Genomic DNA, 25,066 nt, shown 5'->3' on the forward strand with positions numbered 1-25,066 from the left:
GTAGACAGATGGGAAGTTAGTCGATGTGATGTGAGGGCTGCTTTTCTTTTTTCACATTAGTTGATTTATCTGATCTGGCTCCTGATCAGCGTAGCTCCTCCCGCTGAAGCCAACTGGGGAGTGAACCAGCCGATGGAAGACCTCCTTCTCTCTGCCTCTCCTTCTCTCTCTGTGTAACTCTGACTTTCAAATAAATAATAAATCTTTAGGGGAAAAAAAAAGAGTCCATTGAAATGTGTTCTTGGGGCTGGCACTGTGGCTTAGCAGGTTAAGTTCTCTCTCTTTGGTGCCAGCATCCCATATATGGGCACTGGTTCGAGTCCTGGTTGCTCCACTTCTGATCCAGCTCTCTGCTATGGTCTGGGAAAGCAGCTGCAGATGGCCCAAGTGCTTGGGCCCTGCACCTACATGGGAGACCCAGAAGAAGCTCCTGGCTCCTTATAGGCCCAGCTCCAGTCATTGCAGCCATTTGGGAAATGAACCAGCAGATGGAAGACCTCTCTCTCTATCTCTCCCTCTGTCTATAACTCTGCCTCTTGGATAAATAAACAAATCTTTCAAAAAAAAAAAAAAAAAAAGAAAGAAAGAAAAGAAAGCAAGCTTCATCTTTAAATAAAAACAACAAAAAGAAGCAATGTGTGTTCTCAAGGACCCAACATACGCAGGCACAACACGGACTCCCCAGCCAGCTCCTTGAAAATAACCACGGAGCAGACAGTCTGATTAAAAAACAACTTCACATTTTATTTGTATGGATTACGGAGACTGTTGGATGAAGGCATGGTGGATACAAGCTGTTCTGATCCAGACTCTGAGCAAAGAGCTCCCCCACCTCCCCACTGCCGCCCCCTCATCACAAGCACTTTTAATGAGTGGCTCAGCACGGCGGATACAAGACGTTTGATTCATCAGGGGGAGGGTGCTTCACGTCATTGGTAACTTAGAATTCTGCAGGAAAGGCCTACATAAGCAAGCTGTGAAGATTTTAAGTCAATCGGTGTAGTGTACCCTTAAAACTACATGTTCACAAGAGGCAGTGAGAGATTACAATGCTGATTTTCCCCCCTCTTGCAATCTGAGTTAATTTAGGTCTCCTTGTCTACAGAATGCACAAAGCAGCTCCAGGGCTGTGAGGTCAGAAAGTCCTGGTGGAGTTTCCTTCCTAGGAGAATGCACTTGTTTCCAAAGTTAGGAGCACATGTTAACATATCCCAACCTAACGTTAGGAAAGCCATGTTCTTTGTGTTGTTCGTGAAAGGCACCATTTGTTTCCAGTGCAACTGTCGAAGTTGAAATCTGTCTCAGAGCCCGTCTGGCAAGCAGGAGTTGTTCACCGTCTCATCTGTGGCACCAAGGTCCATGGCGCCCGGGCCTGTCCTCTTGGCGTGTGTCCATGAGATGTGACTTGTCCCGAGGGCAGGACGTCTTCTCTCTCATGACAGTCATCAGTTCTTCATTCTCGGTCGAAGCGCAAGCAGCTTTACTCCATAGAGTGGCGTCAGCAGCCGGTTTGTAGTGGGGAAAGGAGTGGGCAGACCCAGCAGGAAGCAGCAGCAGGCCAGCGTGCAGCTTAGGGACGGTCCCTCGCCCCAGGACTTCGAACCAGAGGGTCTGAACAGAATAGGACGAGGCACTGGAGGCCCTCTAGAACGGGACCCAGGGAGACACTTCTAGCAAAGTGAGGCCACTCTCTGTGTACTCAGGATAAAAAAACAAAACAGGGAAGTAGTGGCTGGGGGGAACGGGAGGGATTAGCTTTATCAAGCCAACAAAAGACAGGCAAGTGACATAAAATATTTCACTTGGCTTCAAGTCAGTGGGCTCACTCATGCCATCTGCAGATGGGAGGTGGTCGGCTGCTGAGAATGGTTTGTAGTGGCTGTTAGAGGCAATGAACAGAGAAGCCTGGGCCTGAAGTATCACGACTAATTCTCACAAGTTTGTGCCTGATGATGACTAAGAGAAAGTTCTCATGACGCACCGGAGAGGTCGCTGGGGCAGGTGGAATCGTACACGTGGGCTGCCCTGCACTCTGTGTTTCAAGCTGTTGAGCAGTCCTTTCCCCCAAAGCCCCGTGCATTGGTTCTCCCTGGGATGGGAACTGTGCTTAACATTTTTTTCTCTCACGAGTTGTCGAGAGCATAGGAATGCTGAGCTCCTCCGCTGAATATCGTTTGGGTTTATTACCTTGAATCGAGTCCTCACACTCCAGGGGTCAAAGCCATGTGCATCTGAATCTGATCACCATTCAGAGGAAGCTGTGTTTGCCTACGGAGGCTCTCAGTGGTTTTAGGAACGCCATGGATTATGGGATGCGAACTGCCTGCTGGCATCCCTCCCAGAGGTTTCCTTTGCTCTGAGACAACTTTTTATAGGCTGCAGACTCTCGAAGGAAAGCATCAGTGGTTGGCACGGCTCCCACAGGTGGGTGCCACGGCTTAAGGTGAAAGGCACTGTACTTGAAAGTTTCTGACCTACACCATCTTCAAGATGTTCTAAATCATTTGTTTTTGAAAAGAGACAGGGCCTGTGGCTTCAATTTCACTGAAGACCAATCAATTTAAAAATTGTAGAAATCAATTGTAATTAACGCTTCTAAACGATTTCTTTTGTAAAATGAGAGAATAAGCTAGGCTGCTTAAAATAACACCTGGGATTTTTTTTTTCTTTAGCCAAATCCTTCTACGTGAAGTCAGCATAATTTGTGGAGTGACAGTTTCAACACTTGATGGCTGAGAACCAGGTAATGGTTTAACTTATCTTGCAAGAAGGCCAAGAAGTGCAGCCCTGCACAGCTCAGGGGAGCCCAGGAACTGAAGACATATTCAGCCACACTGAGCCTTGGCCAAGGCGGGGAGAGGGCTTGAAGGAGAAAGACCAGTGGGTGTGGCCACATCTGTGTGACACTCCATTCCCACAAACTAGACCAGGATCCACATCTGGGTCATGTTTCCAACTGGGATGGAAGGTTGGAGAGGAGAAGTAGGTGGGGGAAGAGGAGCTTGCCCAATCGCCTGCACATTTCCAGGTATCACGGTTGACCAGTGCTGATCTGAAACCTTCCTATGAAAATGCATGCCAAGGGACACTCTTGCGTCAACACAAGAGCAAGGGATGTGACACACTTTACTAACAGACCTAACACTGACCCCATTCCAGGGGCTAAGAGAACCATCAGGATGTGCTGTGTGTGTGAGAGAGACAGCATGTGCCTGCTTACCACGATGGTGACCCTCCCCACATAAACTGGCTCCCAGGGTCCCTGAACATCCCGACTCACTAAGGCCTAGGAATGAGTAATATATCAAACAGGAAAGCAGGACTTGGCGGGCCCAAGATTGAAGTCCTGCCCGCATCTTTCCACGTACGGAGGAAAATTGAGAGATACAACTTTTGCTTCTCATTCCAACATGGTCTTCAAAGGCTTTACGTCGGCTGAAAGAACTTAAGAGAGGCGTCAGCCCTAAGAAAACGCAGGACACACAATTCCTCACGGCAACAAGAAACCTCTCAGGCCCCGCTCTATTAGAACATTCGCAAATGCACATTAAATTACATACTAAAATAAGAAAGGACATTTCCTGGGCGTTTAAAGAGAAGATCGGTGGAACTCCCTTCCTCACCACGGAGTGGAAATCCTTTTTTGACTTTCAGAGTTGCCGAACCTTTTTTTCTGTGCTTTTTATGTTGATGTCTAACTTGTCCACTTTGGTTGTCAGCCGGTCAAGAATGTCGTCTTGCTCCTCGATTTCCGTCTGCATCCCCAGGGCTATGTTCTTCAGGCGGCCCAGTCCCAAGGACAGCTCATCTGTGGATGGAAGAAGAGGCACGGAGGTCTGAGCCAACGCAGTCACAGCACCTGGAGATGCTTATCTCAACCCCTGATCTCCGGCATCACCTCCAGCGTTTTGGTCTCATTTCCCCAAATATGTGCAAATGACAAGCAAATCTGTCCACTCAACAAACAGTAGTATGTGAAGGTCATCTCCCAACCGCCTAAGATACTACTGTTAATTTAATGGTGTTTTGACTGATATCTTTAAACTTGAGAGAAAGACATCAATCCCACCTGCTGGTGTATTTCCCAAATGTCCATGACAGCTGGGGCCGGGCCTGAGCTGAGGCTGAGAGCCTGGAACTCAACCCAGGTCGCTCATGTGGGTGGCAGGGACCCAATTACCGAGCCATCACTGTTGCCTCCCTAAAGCTACATCCAGTACAGATCTGAAATGGCAAATGGGGGGAGCCCTGTCCAACTGGAACCCCTGTACCAGACAGCTCTGGCCCCAGGCTCTCCTCAGGAAAGGCTGCAGGTGGCAGGGGAAGGGAGGAGACTCCGTGACTCCATCTCTGTCCTGCTACCTGGGCTGCTCTTCTGAAAACATGAGCTCCAGACGTTCCCACAGGACCCGAATGCCGGGAAAACCCTTACTCATGTCGTTCTGTTCACGTGTCCCTACATGTGTTCGCTCATTGAGGCCGCCTCCCAGATCCATGAACCCTCCGACGCGGTGGACGTGCTGGGTGTGTCAGCCCAAGTTCCTCAGAACCGGGCTGGCACCGCTGCCTTTGTCTGCAGTGAGACGACGGCGGTCGCTGCACAGGCCAGGCGTGCAGTTGATCCCTGCAGCCTAGGGTCTCCAGGCCAAAGCAGCAGGAGCTAGGGCCGGCACTGAGGCACAGTGGGTTAATCCACTGCTTGTGACACTGGCATTCTGGAGTTGCCAGTTCAAGTCCCGGCTACTCTGCTTCTGATCCAGCTCCATGCTAATGTGCCTGAGAAGGCAGCAGATGAGGTCCAAGGGCTGGCGCCCCTGCACTCATGTAGGAGATCTGGATGGGGTTTCAGGTTCCTGGCTCCAGCATGGCTCAGCTCCACAGCCATCTGCAGTGTGAACCACTGGATGGAAGATATTTATCTCTGTCTTTCCCTCTCTGTCACTTGGTCTTTCAAACAAATCTTTTTTTTTTTAAAGAAAAGATTTATTTGTTTATTTGAAAGGCAGAGTTACAGGGAGAGAAAGGGAGAGATAGATCTTTTATCCGCTGGTTTACTTCTCAAATGGCTGGAGGTGGACCGGTCTGAAGCCAGGAGCCCGGAGCTTCTTCTGGGTCTCCCACAAGGGTGCAGGGGCCCAAGCATTTGGGCCATCTCTACTGCTTTCCCAGGCAGGGGTCTGGATCTGAAGTGGAGCAGCCGGGACTCGAACCAGCACTCAAATGGAATGCTGGCACTGCAGATGGTGGCTTTACCCAGTGTGCCACAGGGCTGCCTCCCTCAAATAAAATAAAGCGTTAATAAATAAATAAATGATAAGAAAGAAAAGGACCAGGTGCCCAGTGCACTGAGTTCCTTCAGTGACGCTGCTGGGCTGAACGCCAGGTAACACTGAGCATGTGACTTCTGGCAAAGGCTCAGCGCTTACGACAGCCCACTATTCCTGCTGAAAACTCAGAGCAAACGCTCATGAGCGCGAGCCCCACGGCCACAGGGGGAAGAGCAGTATGGGTGGGCCGCAGGAGCCCAGGTCAACTCCACTGCTCAGTTCTGAGCCGCAGCCCGAGCCTTAGGGGTGCTCTGGCCTGCCCAGGACATTCCACATCTGTTTTTAAGAGGGGGATATCTACAAGCATGTGGCCGGCCTCAGGAGTGGAGTGAGGAGAACTGAGGGATGGGGTGAGAAATGGCAAGAGACTGCACCCCAGGTGGATGGGGCTGCCCCAAAGGTAGCAAAGATTTTAGGTTGATTCTGCCAGGGTGGACGGTGATGCCGCTTTCCTCATTTGGTGACTGTTTACCTGTGTGTATGTGTGTGTGTGTGCATGCCTGCTGCCATGCCCAGAGCCGGAAGGGAGGGAGGGGAGGCGGAGCCCTGTAAGCTTTCTTCCTTGTGAAATTAAAGATTAAACGGGAAGTGAAGAAAGGTCAGCATACACAAATACTTTGCACTGGCACAGGTCTAAGCCAAATCACTTTTAAGAAAAGATAGTCTTGGCTTTAGGCTTCTTGAGGTTCTTGAAACCCATGACCTTGTATTCCATGGACAGTAAACCCTTCGAGGTAGGGGCCAGTGCTGTGGCCCTAGTCTGCAGCACTGGCATCCCATGTGGGTGCTGGTTCAAGTCCCGGCTGCTCCACTTCTGACCCAGTTCTCTGCTATGGCCTGGGATAACAGCTGAAGATGGCCCAAGTGCTTGGGCCCCTGCACCCATGTGGGAGACCGGGAAGAATCTCCTGGCTTCTGATTGGTGCAGCTGTGGCCATTGCGGCCAATTGGGGAATGAACCAGTGCATGGAAGACCTCTCTCTCTCTCTGCCTTTCTGTAACTCTTTCAAATAAATAAATTAATTAATTAATAAACAAACAAAAACCTGTGAGGTTGTCCCAGGCCTGAGGAAGCTTCTGGGATCTGGGCCGGCATAGGATCTGCACACAGCTAGGTTGAGATTAGCAGTGAGATGAAGTGAAGCCACCTGCTGAGGGAGCAGGAGTCACAGGGGCTCGCGAGAGTCCCTGAACTATGGGCGAGGGCGTGGTGTGCCCTGACGGCAGCTGGCATGGCCTGTGTCAGCAGGGCCAGAGCTGGGTTCTGAGTAAGTCACCTCCACTCGCTCTCTGCTCCACCCTGGGAGCCTGCGGCCCAGCTCAGACTGCAAGCCCTCAGAGCCACCTGGGCACCCCCGCCCCCGGTGGTGGGCAGCACGCAGCCCCTTCTGCCCTTCCGTTCAGTAGCCATGCTTAAACAGCTCCTCTTCCTGTGTCTGGCAGCAGGCACGGCCACTGAGCACCCTGGCGACGCTGACAGAGGGCTTTCCAAGCCCCGCAGGGTTCCTGGGAGTGCTTGGGTCTTGGGTACACACACCTTGGGCCTTGCAGAATCTCTGGCTCCAGAGGGCAGAGTCCAGGGGACAGAAGGGAGAGAGGGAGGGTGGGCAGTGGGAGCCCCGGTCTCTATATGGCTGCAGTTCTGACGGGCCTGGCTGTCTGGTGGCTGCCAGCTCCTAGGGGGTCTCCTACAAGGGGCTGACCTGCACGCTGTTCGTCTTCTTCCACCTGGCCTGGCGGCTGCACGTCAACTTCCTCTACCTCTACACCATGGCTTCCATGATGCTCAACGTGCGTCTGCAGGTTCACACTGAGGACCCACCGAAGGTCCTCCCCAGACCCACCGAGGAGCACTAAGCACGAGGGACGGCAGTGGGGGCCTGGGGGAGGGAGGAGATGCTGGGACGGGCTCCTGCATGGCCTTGTGAGATGCCAGATAGCCCTGGCCCTGCGAGGCGTGGTCGTTGGGATGGAGAGGGGGTCCTCGCGGGCCAGGCCTCTGGCTTCACCAAATGCTTCCGTCCTTGCAAGAACCGGGGGTAAGAGACTCAGCTGCCACCTTTGCTGCCCATGGGGTGGGGTAAGGGGGGAACCTTGGACCTGCTCTCCAGGAGCTGTGTGGGGGTCGGGCGGGATGGGCCGGCAGGAGCACAGGGTTGGGGGGAAGGGTGAGGCGCTGAGCGTGAGGAGCCGCGTCCGTGTGCGGGGAGGACCTCCGCCTCTCTGAGGGTGTTGAGGCGCGCGCCCCGGCGCCCTGGGGACCAGCGGATCCGTCTGGTGGGCGCTGAGGCACTCATAGTGCAGTAAAAATAGCAGGATTACTTTTCCAGCTGGCCTCGGATGGTTTCTTTCGCGGTAAGTCGGAATGCCAACCGCGCGGCCCCTGCGGAATCCCAGCTCGGGTGCGTGCGCGTGGAGGCCGCGAGTCCACGGCCCCACTGCGGCTCCGCGGGACTGGGGCCGGGTCCTCCAGCATCCGTGGATGCCACTGTTTCTGCAGCGGGGCCGAGGCCCTGTGGCGAGCGTGCGGCCCAAGGGCGTCTTCCACACCCAGGTTTTTCCCTTCAGCAGGTAACTTTAATGATGCTCATTTAAGAGCGTGAGTTTTTAAGGACTCCCAAAGCGAGGCTGAAAGCAGCCATTTGCGGGGGCGGAGGATTACTGAGTGCAACTATCAATTTATGATGCGTGCCGAACTCCTACCCCACATGCTATTTTAGTGTTTTGGAAAGGTTCTTTAGCATAGTAAATGTTGTTGCTGTTGTTATTATTATTATTATTATTATTATTATTATTAATTTTTAAGAGTGCACGTCGGAAAGTTCACAGAGGGGCCGGTGAGTGGGTTAAGCTGCTGCCTCCAAGCTCGCATCCCACATGGGTGCCGGTTGGAGTTTTGGCTGCTCGGCTTCTGATCCAGCTCCCTGTTAATGCGTCTGGGAAAACAGTGGACGATGGCCCAAGTGCTTGGGCCCCTGCACCCACGTGAGAGACCTGGATGGAGTTCCTGGCTCCTGGTTTTGGTCTGGCCCTGCCCTGGCTGTTGTGGCCATTTGGGGAGTGAACCAGTAGATGAAAAACCTCTCCCCCACCCTGCTGTCTGTAACTCTGCCTTTCAAATAAATAAAACAAATCTTTAAAAAAAAAAAAGTCCATGGAAAAATGTAATTAAAAGATAGGTTTACTGGGGCGGTGGTTGTGGCACAGGGGGTTAAGCCACTGCTTGGGATGTTCACATCCCATACTGGAGGGGCTCGGAGGCAGGAGACGATGGCCCAAGTACTCCAGTTCCTGCTACCCACCTATGTGCGAGACCTGGGCCGAGTCCTCGCGCCTGGCTTTGGCCTGGCCCAGCCCTGGCTATTGTGGGCATGTGGCGAGTGAATCCGTGGATGGAAGATATCCCTATCTGCCTTTCAAATACATAAATAAAGAAATAAGTGATCTTAACAAAAAATCAGTTTATTTTGCCACAAAAAATTCAGAAATCCATGCAGTTATTATTATTATTATTTTTGACAGGCAGAGTTAGTGAGAGAGAGAGAGAGACAGAAAGAAAGGCCTTCCTTCCGTTGGTTCACCCTCTAAATGGCCGCTACGGCCAGTGTGCTGCGTGGATCCAAAGCCAGGAGCCAGGTGCTTCCTCCTGGTCTCCCATGGGCTGCAGGGCCCAAGCACTTGGGCCATCCTCCACTGCACTCCTGGGCCACAGCAGAGAGCTGGACTGGAAGAGGGGCAACTGGGACAGAATCCCCAGCTGGGACTAGAACCCGGGGTGCCGATGCTGCAGGCGGAGGATTAGCCAAGTGAGCCGTGGCGCCGGCCAATGTCATGGTTTGATAACATATTTTCTATGAACTTTTTGAAGATCCCTTTAAGAAAAGAATGAGGCCGGCGCCGCGGCTCACTAGGCTAATCCTCCGCCTTGTGGCGCCGGCACACCGGGTTCTAGTCCCGGTCGGGGTGCCGGATTCTGTCCCGGTTGCCCCTCTTCCAGGCCAGCTCTCTGCTGTGGCCCAGGAGTGCAGTGGAGGATGGCCCAAGTGCTTGGGCCCTGCACCCACATGGGAAACCAGGATAAGCACCTGGCTCCTGCCATCGGATCAGCACGGTGCACCGGCCGCGGTGGCCATTGGAGGGTGAACTAACGGCAAAGGAAGACCTTTCTCTCTGTCTCTCTCTCTCACTGTCCACTCTGCCTGTCAAAAAAAAAAAAAAGAAAAGAAAAGAATGATCTCAAGTATATCTGACATTGTGCAGACTCACACATGTATGCATATATAACAGGAAAAACAAGCAATGACCCCAAATCAGTGGCTACTGTAGGTAGACAGGAGGATTGTGGGTGACTATTTCCTCAGGACACTTGCCTCACTTCTGTAATTTTCTATAGTCAATTATATATATATATATATATATTTATATACATGTCAATATCTATGTATTTTTCTATGTACATATTTCTGTGTATTTCTATTTAGAAAGAAAGGTAAAGGCCGGCGCTGCGGCTCACTAGGCTAATCCTCCGCCTTGCGGCGCTGGCACACCGGGTTCTAGTCCTGGTCGGGGCGCCGGATTCTGTCCCGGTTGCCCCTCTTCCAGGCCAGCTCTCTGCTGTGGCCAGAGAGTGCAGTGGAGGATGGCCCAAGTGCTTGGGCCCTGCACCCGCATGGGAGACCAGGAGAAGCACCTGGCTCCTGCCATCGGATCAGTGCGGTGCGCCAGCCGCAGCGCGCCAGCCGCGGCGGCCATTGGAGGGTGAACCAACGGCAAAGGAAGACCTTTCTCTCTGTCTCTCTCTCTCTCTCTCACTGTCCACTCTGCCTGTCAAAAAAATAAATAAATAAAAAATAAAAAATAAAGAAAGGTAAAATGGTACTAGAAAGAAAAAGCACAGGCAGTTGACTAACACGTCACCTGTGCACTGGCTTGTGGCGGGGCGCCACGCTGGGAGAGCCACACTGACCCTCACTGTTGCAGAAACCGGTGCACGGACATCCACAATGCATCTTCCTGAGTTTCAACTGTACACCAAAATGAAGAGCCAGGGGGAAATCTTGTGATTTTGCTCACTTTGCCAGCTCCTACAGGGGCTGGGAGACTGACAGAGCTTCTGTCCAAGCAACAGAGGAAAGAGAAGGGAGGCAGATCCGAGGCACTGCTTAGAATCCACTGAAACTCACACTCCTGTCCACACACGCCAACACCTCCAAATGACCGACTTGTCCCTTCATTCTAGAGTGTCTGGCCCAGTGGTCAAGGTGTGGGTTAGGATGCCCGAGTTCCATACTGCAGTGCCTGGGTTCCATACCTGCCCGTGCACCCGACTCCAGCTTCCTGTTAATGCAGATGCTGGGAGTCAGCAGTCATGGCTCCAATAACTGGGTCCCTGCCACAAACATAAGAGACCTGGATCAAATCCCCAGCTCTCAGCTTCAGTTCTGGACAACACAGCCTTGGCCACGCCGTGGGCATTTGTGGAGTAAACCAGCAGATGAGAGTTCTTCTCAAAGAAGTAAATGGAAACCCACCGAGGGCTGCCTTTTGGGCCCATTTGGTGACAAGATGGAAACATTCCCTCACTGCCCTGGAATTTATGGTCTGATCAGACACATGGGTGCACGCAGCCCCCCGCCCCAGTCCTCAGAGGCACCCCTTTTCACAGGGGAGGAAGATGGAGCCCCGAGTAGCCACGTGGGAAGGATGGAGTGCGTGGCTGCATCCCAGCTGCTCCATGGCCCTCAGAGACTACGGGGTCCCTGCTACTGTCTAGATCCCAGTGAGAGGTATGGGTGGCTTGGCTGTACCAGGTGCAGGAAGTGGAGAGATCCCAGACATCAACTGGACACGACTTGGGGTAGGGTGTGGCATGCAAGGAGGGAAGAGCTAGTGGCTTGGACAAGGGCGGAGCTCGGCAGGGGCTGCTGGAGGTGACCGAGGGAGGCGGGTGGGGCTCTCGTGGGGCTCTCGGTCTTACCCAGGTTGCTGTCGATCTTCTGGTGATAGGCCCGGAGCTGTGCATTCTTGGGGTAAGTGTCAGTACTCACAGCAGAGCCAGCCCCTCCAGGGACGGAGTCTGAGTTTAGAAAGAAATACCAGCACTAAATAAGGAGTTCAACAAGGAAAAAGTAAAAGACACTAATTCAGCAGGAATATAGGCAAGGGCTGTGAGCAATAATCAAATGGAAAAATGATCAGTTCACCCATGTAAAGTTCTGTCAAACTTTGTTAATGTTCTGGGAGAGCAGTGGAGGATGGCTCAAATATTTGGGCCCCTGCACCCACGTGGGAGACCCAAGAAGCTCCTGGCTTCCGCCTGGCCCAGCTCTGGCCATCTGGGGAGTGAACCAGCAGATGGAAGCTATCTCTCTCTCTCCCCTTCTCTCTCTGTATCTCTGCCTTTCAGTTAAATAAATAAATATATATTTTTTAAAGATTTATTTGAAAGACAGAATTACAGAGAGAGATAGAGACAGAGAGAGGTCTTCCATCTGCTGGTTTACTCCCCAGATGGCCACAACGGCTGGAGCTGCGCCGATCTGAAGCCAGGAGCCAGGAGCTTCTTCCGGGTCTCCCATGCAAGTGCAGGGGTCCAAGGACTTGGGCCATTTTGTACTGCTTTCCCAGGCTATAGCAGAGAGCTGGATTGGAAGAGGCACAGCCGGGACTAGAACCGGCACCCATATGGGATGCTGACGCTTTAGGCCAGGGCTTTTTTTTTTTTTTTTTTTTTTTTTGACAGGCAGAGTGGACAGTGAGAGAGACAGACAGAGAGAAAGGTCTTCCTTTTGCCGTTGGTTCACCCTCCAATGGCCGCCGCGGTAGGCGCGCTGCGGCCGGCGCACTGCGTTGATGCAATGGCAGGAGCCAGGTGCTTCTCCTGGTCTCCCATGGCTTTAACCCGCTGTGCCACAGCGCCGGCCCCATAAATATCTTAAAAAAAAAAAAAAAAAAAAAAAAAAAAAGAAAGAAGAAAGAAACACACACCAGGAAAAAGATTAACTAACATTCCTTCAAACCCTGCTTCTCAAAATGGGTCTTAATCTGGAAAATGGGTAGAAGGAATGAGGTGGCTGTTCTGAGGTCTTCGAGGGACAAGGGTGGGAGGAATTACTGCACTGGAGGAGCACAGAATAGGTTTGTGGGCCAGGTCACTGGGGCAGCTGCTGGAACACAGGCTTGAGATGCCCACACGTCACAGCCTCACAGCAGAACTGCAGCAGTCCACACCAAGCAGGCTCGTGGACAGGGTCCGAGAGACAAGCTTTAAAAATCAAAACTCTTGGGCAGGCCCTGTGGCACAGTGGGTAAAGCCGCCTCCTGTGGTACTGGCATCCCGTATGAGCACTGGTTCGATTCCCAACTGCTCTACTGATCCAGCTTGCTGCTAATGCGCCTGGGAAAGCAGTGGAGGGTGGCCCAAGTGCTTGGCATCCTGCACCCACGTGGGAGATCCTGAAGAAGCTCTTGGCCCCAGACTGGCCCAGGCCAGCCATTGGAGTCGTCTGGGGAGTGAACCAGTGGATGGAAGATCTCGCTCTCACTTTCTCTGTAATTCTGCCCTTCAAATAAATAAATTAATTAAAAAAAAAAAATCAAAACTCATGTCAAGGAAGTATTTTTTTTTATTTTTAAAATATATTTCTATGCTTTTGATCTCTCAAACAAGTAAAAAGAAATGTTATATAACATGTGTCTGCTTCAAAAAATGCTCCTTGAATTTCAGTTTCTAACCACACAAAGAAAAGCCCTGCCATCTTGGCTCACCTCTTTTGGGGAATCCTCTTTTTTGGATTTTGTGTATATCCTGGAGCCCTGACCTGCTAAAGCCGTTCTAGATACACAGGGTGAATTGCTTTTCAGTCTCTTCATGCATGTCACACAAGTAGGCATTTGACAGAGGGATGGCCAAAGGATTATTTACAATAGCAAACAATGGAAGCAACCTAAATGTTTAAAAACGGAATCCTGTGGCAAACTGGGTAAAGCCACTGCTGGTGGCACCAGCATCCCTTATGGGCTCCCTGCTAATGCGCCTGGGAAAGCAGCAAGAAGATGGCTCAAGCACTTGGGGCCCTACACCCACGAAGGAGAACCAGAAGAAGCTCGTGGCTCCTGGTTGTGCATCAGCCCAGCGCCACCTGTTGAGGCCATTGGGGAGTGAACTAGTGGATGCAAGATCTCTCTTTCTCTGTCTCTGTAATTCTGCCTTTCAAATAAATAAATAAATCTTCAAAAAAAAGTGGGATGGAACAGTTAAAAGTGGTGCTTTTTAATTATTATTATATTATTATTACTATAATTATATTATTTCAACATTTATTTCCATCTGGGGGTTCACTCCTCAAATGGCTGCAACAGTCTGGGCTAGGCCAAGCCAAAGCCAGGAGCTTCTTCTGGGTCTCCCATATGAGTGCAGGGGCCCAAGCACTTGAGCCATCTTCTGCTTCCCCATGTACATTAGCAGAGAACTGGACTGGAAGTGGAGTAGGTGGGACTCAAACTAGTGCCCATATGGGATGCCAACGTTGCAGGTGGCAGCTTTACCTGCTACTGGTGATTTTCAAAGAAATTTTGTGGTTATGAAAGTGTTCAAAGGGCTGGCGCTGTGGTGCAGCAGGTTAAAGCCCTGGCCTGAAGTGCCAGCATCCCATAGGGGCACTGGTTCTAGTCCCGGCTGCTCCTCTTCTGATCCAGCTCTCTGCTGTGGCCTGGAAAAGCAGTACAAGATGGCCCAAGTGCTTGGGCCCCTGTACCCACGTGGGAGACCCGGAAGAAGCTCATGGCTCCTGGCTTCAGACTGACTCAGCTCCAGCCGTTGTGGCCATCTGGGGAGTGAACCAGTGGCTGGAAGACCTCTTTCTCTGTCTCTACCTCTCTCTGTAACTCTTTCAAATAAATAAAATAAATCTTTTTTAAAAAGTGTTTTTTAAAAAAGTGTTCAAGATATAAGTGTAAAAAAAAAGCAGGGTGCAAAAATATATAAGGCACTTCAAGAAGTTCATGAAAAATGGAATTAAAAGAGTAAGTTTATTGGGGTGGGTGTGTTGGTGCTGTGGGTTAAGCTGTCCCCCGGGATGGCCCACATTCCATATCAAAGTGTCTGATCAAGTTCTGCCTCTCCTTTCGACCTAGTTTCCTGCTAACATGCCTGGGAGACAGCAGACAATGTCTCAAGTAATTGGGTTCCTGCCACCAATGTGGGAGACATGAATTCGGTTCCTTGCTCCTGACTTTGGCCAAGTCCATCCCCAGCTGTTTCGAGCATCAGGGAACTAAACCAGTGGAGGGGATCTCTCTGTCTCTTTCAAATCAAATCAAATAAAAAATAAAATTTTAAAAAGATACACTTGGTCCATCTTCAGTTGCTTCTCCCAGTGCATTCGCAGGGAGCTGGATCAGAAGTGGAGCAGCTGGGATGTGAGCCCGTCCGTAATGGCAGCATCGCAGGCAGTGGCCCTACCTGCTATACCACAAAGCTGGCTCCCAGCGTCATCTCTACGTACCTGGCTTTCTAGGGGCCTTTGCAGGGCCCAGGAGGCCCTGAATTCCTTTTTCTGATAAGGCCTGTTCCCGAGCCTACTGTTTGATATTAATGGGATGATCTGACACAGAAAACGTTTTTTCTTGCATGCCTTGTTCATGCTAGGCTCGGGGCTATATGAGGGTACTTCAAAAAGGCTGTGGAAGTGCATATCTTGAATAAACCATGTGTGTATTTCAAAGTTATTCTGCACCAAAATAAACATCTTCGAATTCCATTGTTGTGCAAACTTAAAAAAATTTTTTTAAAGTTATTTGAGAGGCAGAGAGAGAGAGAGAACATTCCGTCACCTGCTGATTCATTCCCCACATGCCCCAGATGGCCCCAGGCTGGGTTAAGAGCCGAAGCCAGGAATCAGAAATGCAATCCAGGTTTCCTGTGGGGGGGGGGCAGGAAGCTAAAGTCACTTGAGCCATCAGCATTGCCTTTCAGGCTCTGCATTAACAGGAGGCTGGAGTCGGGAGCTGGAGGTGGGCGGTGAGCTCAAGGTTTAAAAAAATTATTTATTAGGTCCCTACTTTCTTATGCCACCCTCCATGGTGGAGTGGAGGGAGGGAGGGAGGAGCCCCAGCGTAGCACACCCCCAGCTCTTAAGAGCAGCCTGGGTCCCTACAGCCTTTCACTCAGGATGAGCGAAGCCAGCAACTGGAGCCCCTGCCCGTCGCCCATGATAGTGTGACAGTGCACTGGTGCCCCCCACCGTGCCCAGGACCAACGCCAAACCTGAGCAGGTCTGCCAAACCCACTCACCCACATCATCCAGCTTCCTGAGGTTTGGGTGGCTGGCCTGGTATTTCGCCTCCTGCTCTTTACTTGTAGTTATGGCTTCTTGCAACCTGTAGATGAAAGGCGGGAAGAAAAGGAAACTGGTCACAATGAAACACACCTGTGCTGTGGCTCACAGCCACTTCCAGTGCCTCCTGTGTGCTAAGCCCCTGGGACCACAGCCCTGTCCTGAGAACAGCAACTGTTACCCGTGAGCCAAATCTGGCCCACCGTCTGCTTTGTTTCCGCACCCCCATTTTTTCCCCTAAATTGTGATAAAACACACATAGAATCCCATCACCTGGCTTTGTGTGGCAATGAGCACACAGTGGCTTTTCCCGAAGACCTCTTGCTTTCGGCTAGATGACCGGCAAACTGACACTGAACCTTCGCTAACAGTCTCATTCTTCTTGTTAGATTCTATTCCCCAAACACTGGACTCAGCTATGATTTTTTAAAAAAAATATCATGGTGGGTGATCCATTTTATTTGAGAGACAGAGAAAGAGCGAGAGACAAGAGGGAGGGCTTGCCCATCCTCTGGTTCACCCTCCAAATGTGTCAATGGTTGGGGCTGGGCCAGGTCGAAGCTGGAAGCCAGGAACTCCATCCAGGTCTCCCACGTGGGTGGCAGGGGCCCGGTAACTTGAGCGTCACCGCTGCCTCCCAGGGTGCGCACTGGCGGGAAGCTGCAGCCAGCAGCGCAGCCAGGACTTGAGCGCAGGCACTGGGATGTGAGAGGTAGCGTTTTAGCCGTAAGGCTGAATGTTCTCCCTTATGATTTGCTCTTTTGAATCCTGTCACTAAAACTTGGTAGAAATTTGGTTTTTTTTCTTCTTCAAGGAGAGGGCCTCTAAAAGTTCATGGAAAAAACTGTATTATGAAAAAAATTGCATCATGGATTTCAAAGATGTTTTTGCACCATAATATACATCTTTTAATTCAAGTTCCCGTGCACTTTTTGAGGTCTCCTCATGTGAATACCTACAGAATATCTTTGCTTTTGCTTCCTCACCCACAAAGCCCACTCGGCTGAGGGCAGAACCATTCGGACTGTGCCTGCCGCCCTGCTGAGCCACCGCACCGTGTTCTGCCTCTGTTGCACGGCAGCCTGGTCTCAGTTTTCCTCACTTCTGCCCTCCCTCTAGGCAGTGCTGCTCCCAGCGATCCAGACAAGCAAACATCCCCTTAGTTTTCCATCCCCAGAAGAAATCGGGCCTCACCTCCCTCTGTGCATCATGGCAGTGTCTCTACTTGGAACCCTCCTTTCCAACCTGACTCCCCTCACGTGCTGGCTTTTTTTTTTAAATTTTTATGTATTCATTTGAGAGGCAGAGTTACACAGAGAGAGAGAGAGACAGAGAGAAAGGTCTTCCACCCACTGGTTTACTCCCCAGATGGCTGCAACGGCCAGAGCTGGGTTGATCGAGCTAGGAACTTCTTTGGGGTCTCCCATGTAGGTGGCAGGGGCCCAAGTACTTGGTCTATCTTCCACTGCTTTCCCAGGCCATTAGCAGGGAGCTGGATGGGAAGAGGAGCAGCCAGGACTAGAACCAGCGCCCATAGGGGATGCTGGTGCTGTAGGCAGTCTTAGCCTACTACACCACAGCGCTGGCCCCACGTGCTGGCTTTCTAAAGCAATCCCGACAGCAGCACCTCTCTGGTTTAAGTCTTTTTCAAATGTTTATTTACTCATCTGAAAGGGAGAGTGATAGACAGAGACAGAGAGATCTTCCATCTGCCGGTTCACATGCCAAATGCCTGCAACCGCTGAACCTAGGCCAGGCCAATGCCTGGAAACAGGAATTCTATCCAGGCCTCCCACGTAGACGACAGGGATTCAAGTACTTGGGCCATCAACTGCTACTTCCCAGGCATGTCGGCAGGGAGCTGGATTGGAAACAGAATTTAGCTGCGACTCAAACCAGCATTCTGACAAGGGATGCAAGTGTCCCAAGTGGTGGCTTAACCCACTGTGCCACACCATCCCCGTCTTTAACAATTCACTCGAAGAGCCAATCCACATTCCTGCAGGCTAACAGGTTTGCAGGTGCACAGGCTCCATGTTGGCAGCATGCAGTAGAGTCTTGAAACATAGGGTTTAACCCTTTAGGCTGTCATCACCCAGAAGCAGCTACAGGTCTAAAATCTGTGGTCGGCTTCCTTTGAGTGCCTCTGTGAGCCATGCATTGCTGGGCCGGGCACCTGGACACCAGCGGTCTGTGTCTCTAGGAGCTGTCTTTAGCTTTTCTGTATGATGTCATGCATGTAGTGGTCACAAAAGATGAAAGCTTGGGGCCACTACTGTGACATAGTAGGTTAAGTGTCCACCTGCAGCACCGGCATCCCATATGGGCGCCAGTTCGAGTCCCGGCTGCTCCACTTCTGATCCAGCTTCACAGCTAACGTGCCTGGGGAAATACTGTAAGAAGGCCCAAATGCTTGGGCCCCTTAACCCACCTGGGAGACCCAGGGGAAGATCCTGGCTCCTGGCTTCAGATTGGCGCAGCTCCGGCAGGCGTGGCCATTTGGGAAGTGAACCAGCAGATGGAAGACCTCTCTCTGTCTGTAACTTGCCTCTCAAATAAATAAAATAAATCTTAGGGGAAAAAAAAAAAAGATGAAAACTTAGTTTCTTGGTGAAACATGGCTTCCCCAAAGAAAGCCAAGTTCCAGGGATGGCGACTGAAGTGAGAAAATGGGTAAGAGGGGCCGGCACTGTGACAGCAGGTTAACACCCTGGCCTGAAGCGCCGGCATCCCACATGGGCGCCAGTTCTAGTCCCGGCTGCTCCTCTTCCAATCCGGCTCTCTGCTGTGGCCTGGGATAGCAGAAGATGGCCCAAGTCCTTGGGGCCCTGTACCCACGTGGGAGACCCAGAAGAAGCTCCTGGCTCCTGGCTTCAGATTGGCCCAGCACCAGCCATTGTGGCCAACTGGGGAGTGAGCCATCGGAAGGGAGACCTACCTCTCTCTCTCTCTCTAACTCTGACTTTCAAATAAATAAATCTTAAAAAAAAAGAAAAGAAAAAGAAAATGGAGAAGAGAGCCAAGAGAGGGGTGGTGGTTTCAGATTAGAAACCACGTACCATATCTTGAGTCAGTGGAAAAATTTCAAATTAGGGGTGGTCATATCCACAGCAATGGATCCCCCATAAGTTTACACGCAGATGTAGACAGGCCTCCATGACGCTGTGTCAGCAAGGACAGACACAGGCTGCAGAGACAGCTGAAGTGTGAGTGCACCAGAGATGTGCCCAGGAGACACAGAACTCAGCAGAAGTGTGGCTAAGAGAAGCATATTTTAAGAGCTCTTTAAAAAAATAAGAAAAAGAATTATGTTAGAGAGACAGAACAATCTCCCATCCACTGTCACCCCCCAAATGCCCACAACGGCCAGGGCTGAGCTGGGTGGAAGCCAGGATCCGGAACTCACTGGCAGGGACCCAGTGACTTAAGCCATCACCTGCTACCTCCTAGGGTCTGGGCTGCATCCGTGGGAACCTGGAGTCAGGAGCCGGAGCAGAAGTGGGTACTGAACTCAGGTACTCGGATGTGGAGTGTGGGTGTCTTAGCTACTAGACCAAATGCCTGCCCCTTAAAGCTTTTCAATGCAAATACTCGTGTATTTCTGGACTAACGGTCTTGAGGATCACAAACGTTTCACTCACAATTTTATGCATCTTATGGAAGAGGGTACGTACTGCAGTGACCTTTGCAAACTGAGGGATTGAGGAACCCGCAGGACATACTGTGGTGTCAAGAGTCTGCTACACCGTTAAAACACCTAGTCCTCCTCTTCTGGCTCTCCTGCAGCCACTCTCCCCAGCACGTCTCCTTCCTCAGGGCCCCCACTGTATCCTTGTTGACTGTCTGCTTCCCCCACACCTTCCGCCCGGCAGGCTGTCCTCCTGCAGCTGTGACTCCCAGCAGGCAAACAGACACACACACACACACACAGACACAGGTGTGGCACTCAGGACGCAAGGAAGGGAGAAACACGGAACACTACTGCAGTGGCCTCTCCTACAACACGCACGCACTCTCGGGTCACGTGCTTGGTAGCGCAGCTGACAAAGCTTGGGATGCCCACATCCCATTATTGGAGTCCCAGCTCCGCTTCTGCTTCTGGCTTCCTATTGAAGCACACCCTGGGGAGCAGCAGATGATGGCTCAAGTACTTGGGTCCCTGCCACCCAGGTGGGAGATTCATTTTGATTTCAGACTCCAGGCTTTGGCTTGGCCCAGCCCCAGCTGTTATACTTGGGAAGTGAACCAGTGGCTGGAATCTCTGTATCTGTGCTTTTCAAATATAAGACAAAAATTCAACACCACAGATACACAGATGTAATTCAATGCACATTTGGGTGACGGCTAAGTACCAGGAGTTGTTTCATCTGGAACTTTGCTCTCTTGCATCTGTTAGGTGATAGTAAGAACGCTATAGCTGACTGGGGCTGGCTGGTGGGCAGAAGGCAGGGCAGAGTATGTTTGAAGCCCATCTCACTGAAATACTGCAAATGTATGAGGGCCCCAAGGTTTTGAGATGTTTTCCCAAAAGAAAACAGCCCTCCCTTGTCAGAGCCTCACAACCTTAAAGTCTTTTGTAGCAGAATTCAGGGCTGTGGAGGCCTCCAAGATCCCCGGGAAGCAGCCTGTGGAAAGAGGCACATGGGACAAGGATGGGAACCAATCACCAACTCGCCAGCTTTCTACTCCTCCAAGGGCTCGCTCAGTTCCTGGGTTTGTGCAGGGAGGCTGTCTCAGTCTAAACTAAATGAGGGGCTGAAGCTGTGGTGTAGCAGGTGAAGCTGCTGTCTGCAGTGCCCGCATCCCATATGGTGCCAGTTCTGGTCCCAGCTGCTCCACTTCCAATCCAGCTCTTTGCTGTGGCCTGGGAAAGCAGCAGAAGATGGCCCAAGTCTTTGGGCCCCTGCACCCACAGGGGAGACCCAGAAGAAGCTCCTGGCTTCTGGCTCCGTATCGCACAGTTCCAGCCATTGCAGCCATCTGGGGGAGTGAACCAGGGGATGGAAGATCTCTCTCTCTCTCTCTGCCACTCCTCTCTGTGTAACTCTGACTTTCAAATAAATAAATAAATCTTTAAAAAAAAATAAACTAAATGAACATCCTACCTTTCCTGTGGCACAGGTTGAGCATCCCTAACCTGAAAACCTAAAATCCTAAATGCTCCAAAACCCTAAACCTTTTTAGAAAAAGACTGATTGATTGATTTGCAAAGGTAGAGTGGCAGAGGGAGAGGAAGAGACCTTCTACCTGTTGGGTCAGTCCCCAGACGACCAACAGTCAGGGCTGAGCCAGGCTCTCTCTGGGTCTCCCCCGTGGGTGGCACAGACTCCAGTACTTGACTCATCTGCACCTCTGCTGCTTCCCAGGAGCGTTAGCAGGGAGCAGGACCAGAAGCACAGCAGCCAGGACTCGAACTGGTGCTCTGACACCGGATGTGGGGTCCCAGGTGTGCCACAACTCCTGCCCTGCTCCAATCTGAAACTTCTTGAGCACTGCTGAGTTTTAGATCTTGGAGCATTCTGGAATTAGGAATGCTCAATTGGTAAAGTCTATGCAAATATTCTAAAATCCAAAAAAACCTAAAATCTGTAACACTTCTGTCCCAAGCATTTCTGATGAGGGATACTCATCTATAATTAAAAGCAGCCAAAGGAAAACCCAATTCTGTTATGAGAAAGAGTGACAGGGATTTAAAGTTAAGGTCGGGGCCAGCATTGCAGTATAGCAGGTAGGGCTGTCGCCTGTGAGGCTGACATTGCTTATGAGCGCTGGTTCGAGTCCCAGCTCCTCCACTTCTGATCCAGCTCCCTAGTAATGCACCTGAGAAAACAGCAAAGATGGCCCAGGTAATTGGGCCCCTGCACCCACGTGGGAGACTCGGATGAAGTTCCTGGCTCGTGACTTGAATCTGCCCCAGGCCTGGCTGTTATGGTCATCTGGGGAGAGAACCAGCAGATGCAAAACCTCTGCTTCTGTCTCTCCCTCTCTCTATCTTTGTAACTCTGCCTTTCAAATAAATGAATTAATAAATCTCAGAAGTAATTAATTAAAATCAGGGTCAAGCTGGAAAATCTGCTGAAACTGGTGGTTGTGCCTAAGCCAGACAAATCAACCCTGGTGCATCTACGGGTGTGGCCCCAGGGCACCTGCAGAGGCCTGCTTCCCTCCCTGCAGTTTCCGCTCCAGACGCCCAGAGCCTCCCCTGCCTCTTCTCTCTGCTCCATTACTGGCTCTTGACCGACATTCCCTTCTTCCCAGACCCACTCAGCTTCAGGAAGACCACGCCCCGATACAGCAGAGTGCTGGTTTGAGGACCAGCTCCTCTGCTTCAGATCCCGCTTCCTGCTAAGGCTCCCAGGTGGCAGCAGACACGGCTCCAGGCCTTATTGCTCTGCCAGCTCTGTGGGTGATTTGTATGGAAGTCCCGACTCATGGCTCCAGCCTGGTCTAGCCCTGGCTGTTGTGGGCATCTGGGGAGTAACCCAGTGGATGGAAAAATCCCTCTATGCCTTTTGTATTATTTTTTTAAAGATTTGTTTTTATTCATTTGAAAGAGAGTTATGGAGAGACAGACAGAGAGAGAGAGAGAGAGAGAGAGAGAGAAATGTCTTTCATCTGCTGGTTCACTTCCCAAATGGCTTCAATGCCTGGAGCCGAGCAGATCCGAAGCCAGGAGCTTCTTCTGGGTCTCCCAGGTGGCTACAGGGGCCCAAGGACTTGGGCCATCTTCCATTGCTTTCCCAGGCACATTAGCAGGGAGTTGGATTGGGAGTGGAGCAGTCAGGATTTGAACCAGTGCCCATATGGGATGCCAGTACTGCAGTCTGGGGCTTTAACCTGCTGTGCCACAGTGTCTGCCCCTGTATCTTTTAAGTAAATGAAAATAAATAAACAAAAAAGTAAAAAGCAATGGGTAAATTGAATTATATGTAGAAAAGCTGGGTGGGAAAAACGACTTTTTAAAGTACAGATACTGCTGGGGCCAGCTCTGTGGTGCAGCGGGTTAACGCCCTGGCCTGAAGCACCGGCATCCCATATGGGGGCCGGTTCTAGTCTTGGCTGCTCCTCTTCCGATCCAGCTCTCTGCTACAGCCTGGGATAGCAGTAGAAGATGGCCCAAGTGCTTGGGTCCCTGAACCCACGTAGGAGACCCGGAAGAAGCTCCTGGCTCCTGGCTTCGGATCAGCACACCTCTGGCCATTGTGGCCATCTGGGGAGTGAACCAGTGAATGGAAGACCTCTCTATCTGTCTCTACCTCTCTCTGTAATTCTGCCTGTTAAATAAATAAAATAAATCTTTAAAAAAATAAATAAATAAATACAGATACTGTGTAGGGAGTCCCTTGCAGCCTGATCTTTCTGAGGTGAACATTCTCAGTACTGGGGTGACAATCAGTACAGCAGGAATTCACTGGAAACCCAACTTACATACAATCTGCAGACTAGGTGCCAATCAAATACATATAATCAGGCGTGGGAAGATGGATTAACACAAAACCCTCCTGAAGTAGAACTTACAGGCTTCCTGAATCCCCTCATGGCTCGGCCAAGGCCTGGAAGCCTTCCGTTCACGCCAAAGCCCACTTCTGCTACACTCACCTGCTGCTGGGCTGGGGGGTACTGGTGCCATTCTGTTCAGGGGGCGCCTCTGCGGGTTTGGATTTGAAGTAATTGACAAGGCCCCCGAACACGCTCTTAATGCTGTTGATGTGCTTCTGGCTGGTCTTCAAATCTTGGTCCATCTTGTCCACCATCTTCTCCGTGCGTTCTAAGACTCCTCGCTGACGGACGAGCTCCTAGGAAAGACACGTGGCAGTGGCGTTATCCTTCTGGTAATTCTCCCCGGCCCAGAAGAACCACACAGTGGGTACTCCATAAGTGTGAAGCACGTGTTGGGGCAGACGCTGTCACCTGTGAAGGGCACACCATCATTTTTTGCTGAAAAGATTTATATTTATTAATTTGAAAGCCATAGTTAGAGAGAGCGAGCACTTCCATCTGGCTGGGTCACTCTCCAAATGGCTGCAACAGCCGGAGCTGAGCTGATCTGAGGCCAGGAGCTTCTTCTGGGTCTCCCACTGCGTTGTAGGGGCCCAAGCACTTGGGCCATCTTCCATTGCTTTCCCAGGCCAGAGCAGAGAGCTGGATGGGAAGTGGAACAGCTGGGACTTGAATCGGCACCCATTTGGGATGCCGGCACTGGAGGCAGTGGCTTCACCTGCTACACCACAGCGCTGACCTGTAACCTGAGTTCTTGATGTTTGGTGAGGAAAACATAAAAATATGTGTACTTCAAAAAGTTCATGGAGTTAAAAGATAACTTTAGGGGCTGGCGAAGCGGTGTAATGTGTTACGCTGCTGCCTGAGATGCCAGCATCCCACAGGAGCAACAGTTTAAGCCCTAGCTCTTCTGCTTCTAATGCAGCTCCTTGCTAATCCACCTGGGAAAGGAGTGAAAGATGGCCCAAGTGCTTCCTGGATCCTTACCACCCACGTGGGAGACCTGGATGGAGTTCTGGGCTCCTGGATTCAGCCTGGCCCAGCCACGGCCATTTGGGGAGTGAACCAGTAGGTAGAAAATCTCTGCCTTTCAAGTATACAAAATATATATATATATATTTTTTAAAAAAAGATAAGCTTATTGTGGTACAAAAAATTTTTGAAATCCATGCAGTTTTCTTTTTCCCCATAATATGCATTTCCCATGAACTTTTTCAAGACTTCATGTATGGATGGATTTCAAAAATTAGCAGGTACCTTGGCTGGCTCACTACTTTCTGCCTGTGTGTGCCACCAAGAAAGCACCATGGAAGTCTGTCTACCACTGTCACACACCAGTCAGAAGTTCTGCATCAGAGGGCGCAGCTCTGAGACCATCAAGGACAGGGTGAGGCGCCACTGTGAGCTATGGGGCACTCCCAGGCTACGGGAAAGAGCCATCCAAACACCAAGAGCTCCGCGGCCTTTGGGTTTGTCACCTGTGCCAGCATGGAGGAGGTGGATGGATGTGGCCATGCAAGGTGAATGGAAGGGCGGTGGAACAAAAGAGGGCTGGTCTGAGAGAAGACTCTCAAAGACCAAGGGCCCACCTAACGGTGGCATTACACTGTAGGTGGCATTACAGGAGACACTGAAGGACCTCACCCCAGAACATAATTTTCACCTGCCTGGGGAAAACAAAGTGCCTGGGATCACGAAGCAGTGGCAAGAAGAGGGGTTTTGCTTTTTGACCCTGGATGGCCAGGAGTCTGTGGCTAAGATGTACTCAGCAATAGCGCACTGAATGGTCACAGCTGTGAAGGCAGGGCTGCCTTGCTGAGGCGGGAGATGGTTAGTGTTTCATCCACTCCGAGATCAAAGTGGTTCTGGAAGCTCCGGTGCTCACGCGGTGGAGCTGGTGGC

The 25,066-nt window shown here is 51.1% G+C and overlaps 2 protein-coding genes across 2 annotated transcripts in view; one reads left to right on the plus strand and one right to left on the minus strand.

The window, feature by feature from the left end:
* Positions 1–720: 720 nt before the first annotated feature.
* SNAP29 (synaptosome associated protein 29) overlaps positions 721–25,066 on the minus strand; it is a 34,517-nt gene continuing 10,171 nt past the window's right edge. The window contains exons 2-5 of the mRNA XM_062182280.1: positions 23,264–23,460; positions 15,622–15,707; positions 11,305–11,403; positions 721–3,808 (exon numbers count right to left, since the gene is read on the minus strand). Of these exons, the coding sequence (XP_062038264.1) occupies positions 3,651–3,808; positions 11,305–11,403; positions 15,622–15,707; positions 23,264–23,460 (540 nt within the window). The 3' untranslated portion in view covers positions 721–3,650. The remainder of the gene's footprint in view (positions 3,809–11,304; positions 11,404–15,621; positions 15,708–23,263; positions 23,461–25,066) is intronic.
* On the plus strand, positions 6,958–7,301 carry LOC133752231 (small integral membrane protein 10-like protein 2A). Its single transcript, XM_062182637.1, is given in 2 exon segments — positions 6,958–6,985; positions 6,988–7,301. Coding segments are annotated over 2 exon segments (225 nt in total). The 3' UTR covers positions 7,185–7,301.

Source organism: Lepus europaeus, chromosome 23, assembly GCF_033115175.1.
Source record: "Lepus europaeus isolate LE1 chromosome 23, mLepTim1.pri, whole genome shotgun sequence".
NCBI lineage: Eukaryota > Metazoa > Chordata > Mammalia > Lagomorpha > Leporidae > Lepus > Lepus europaeus.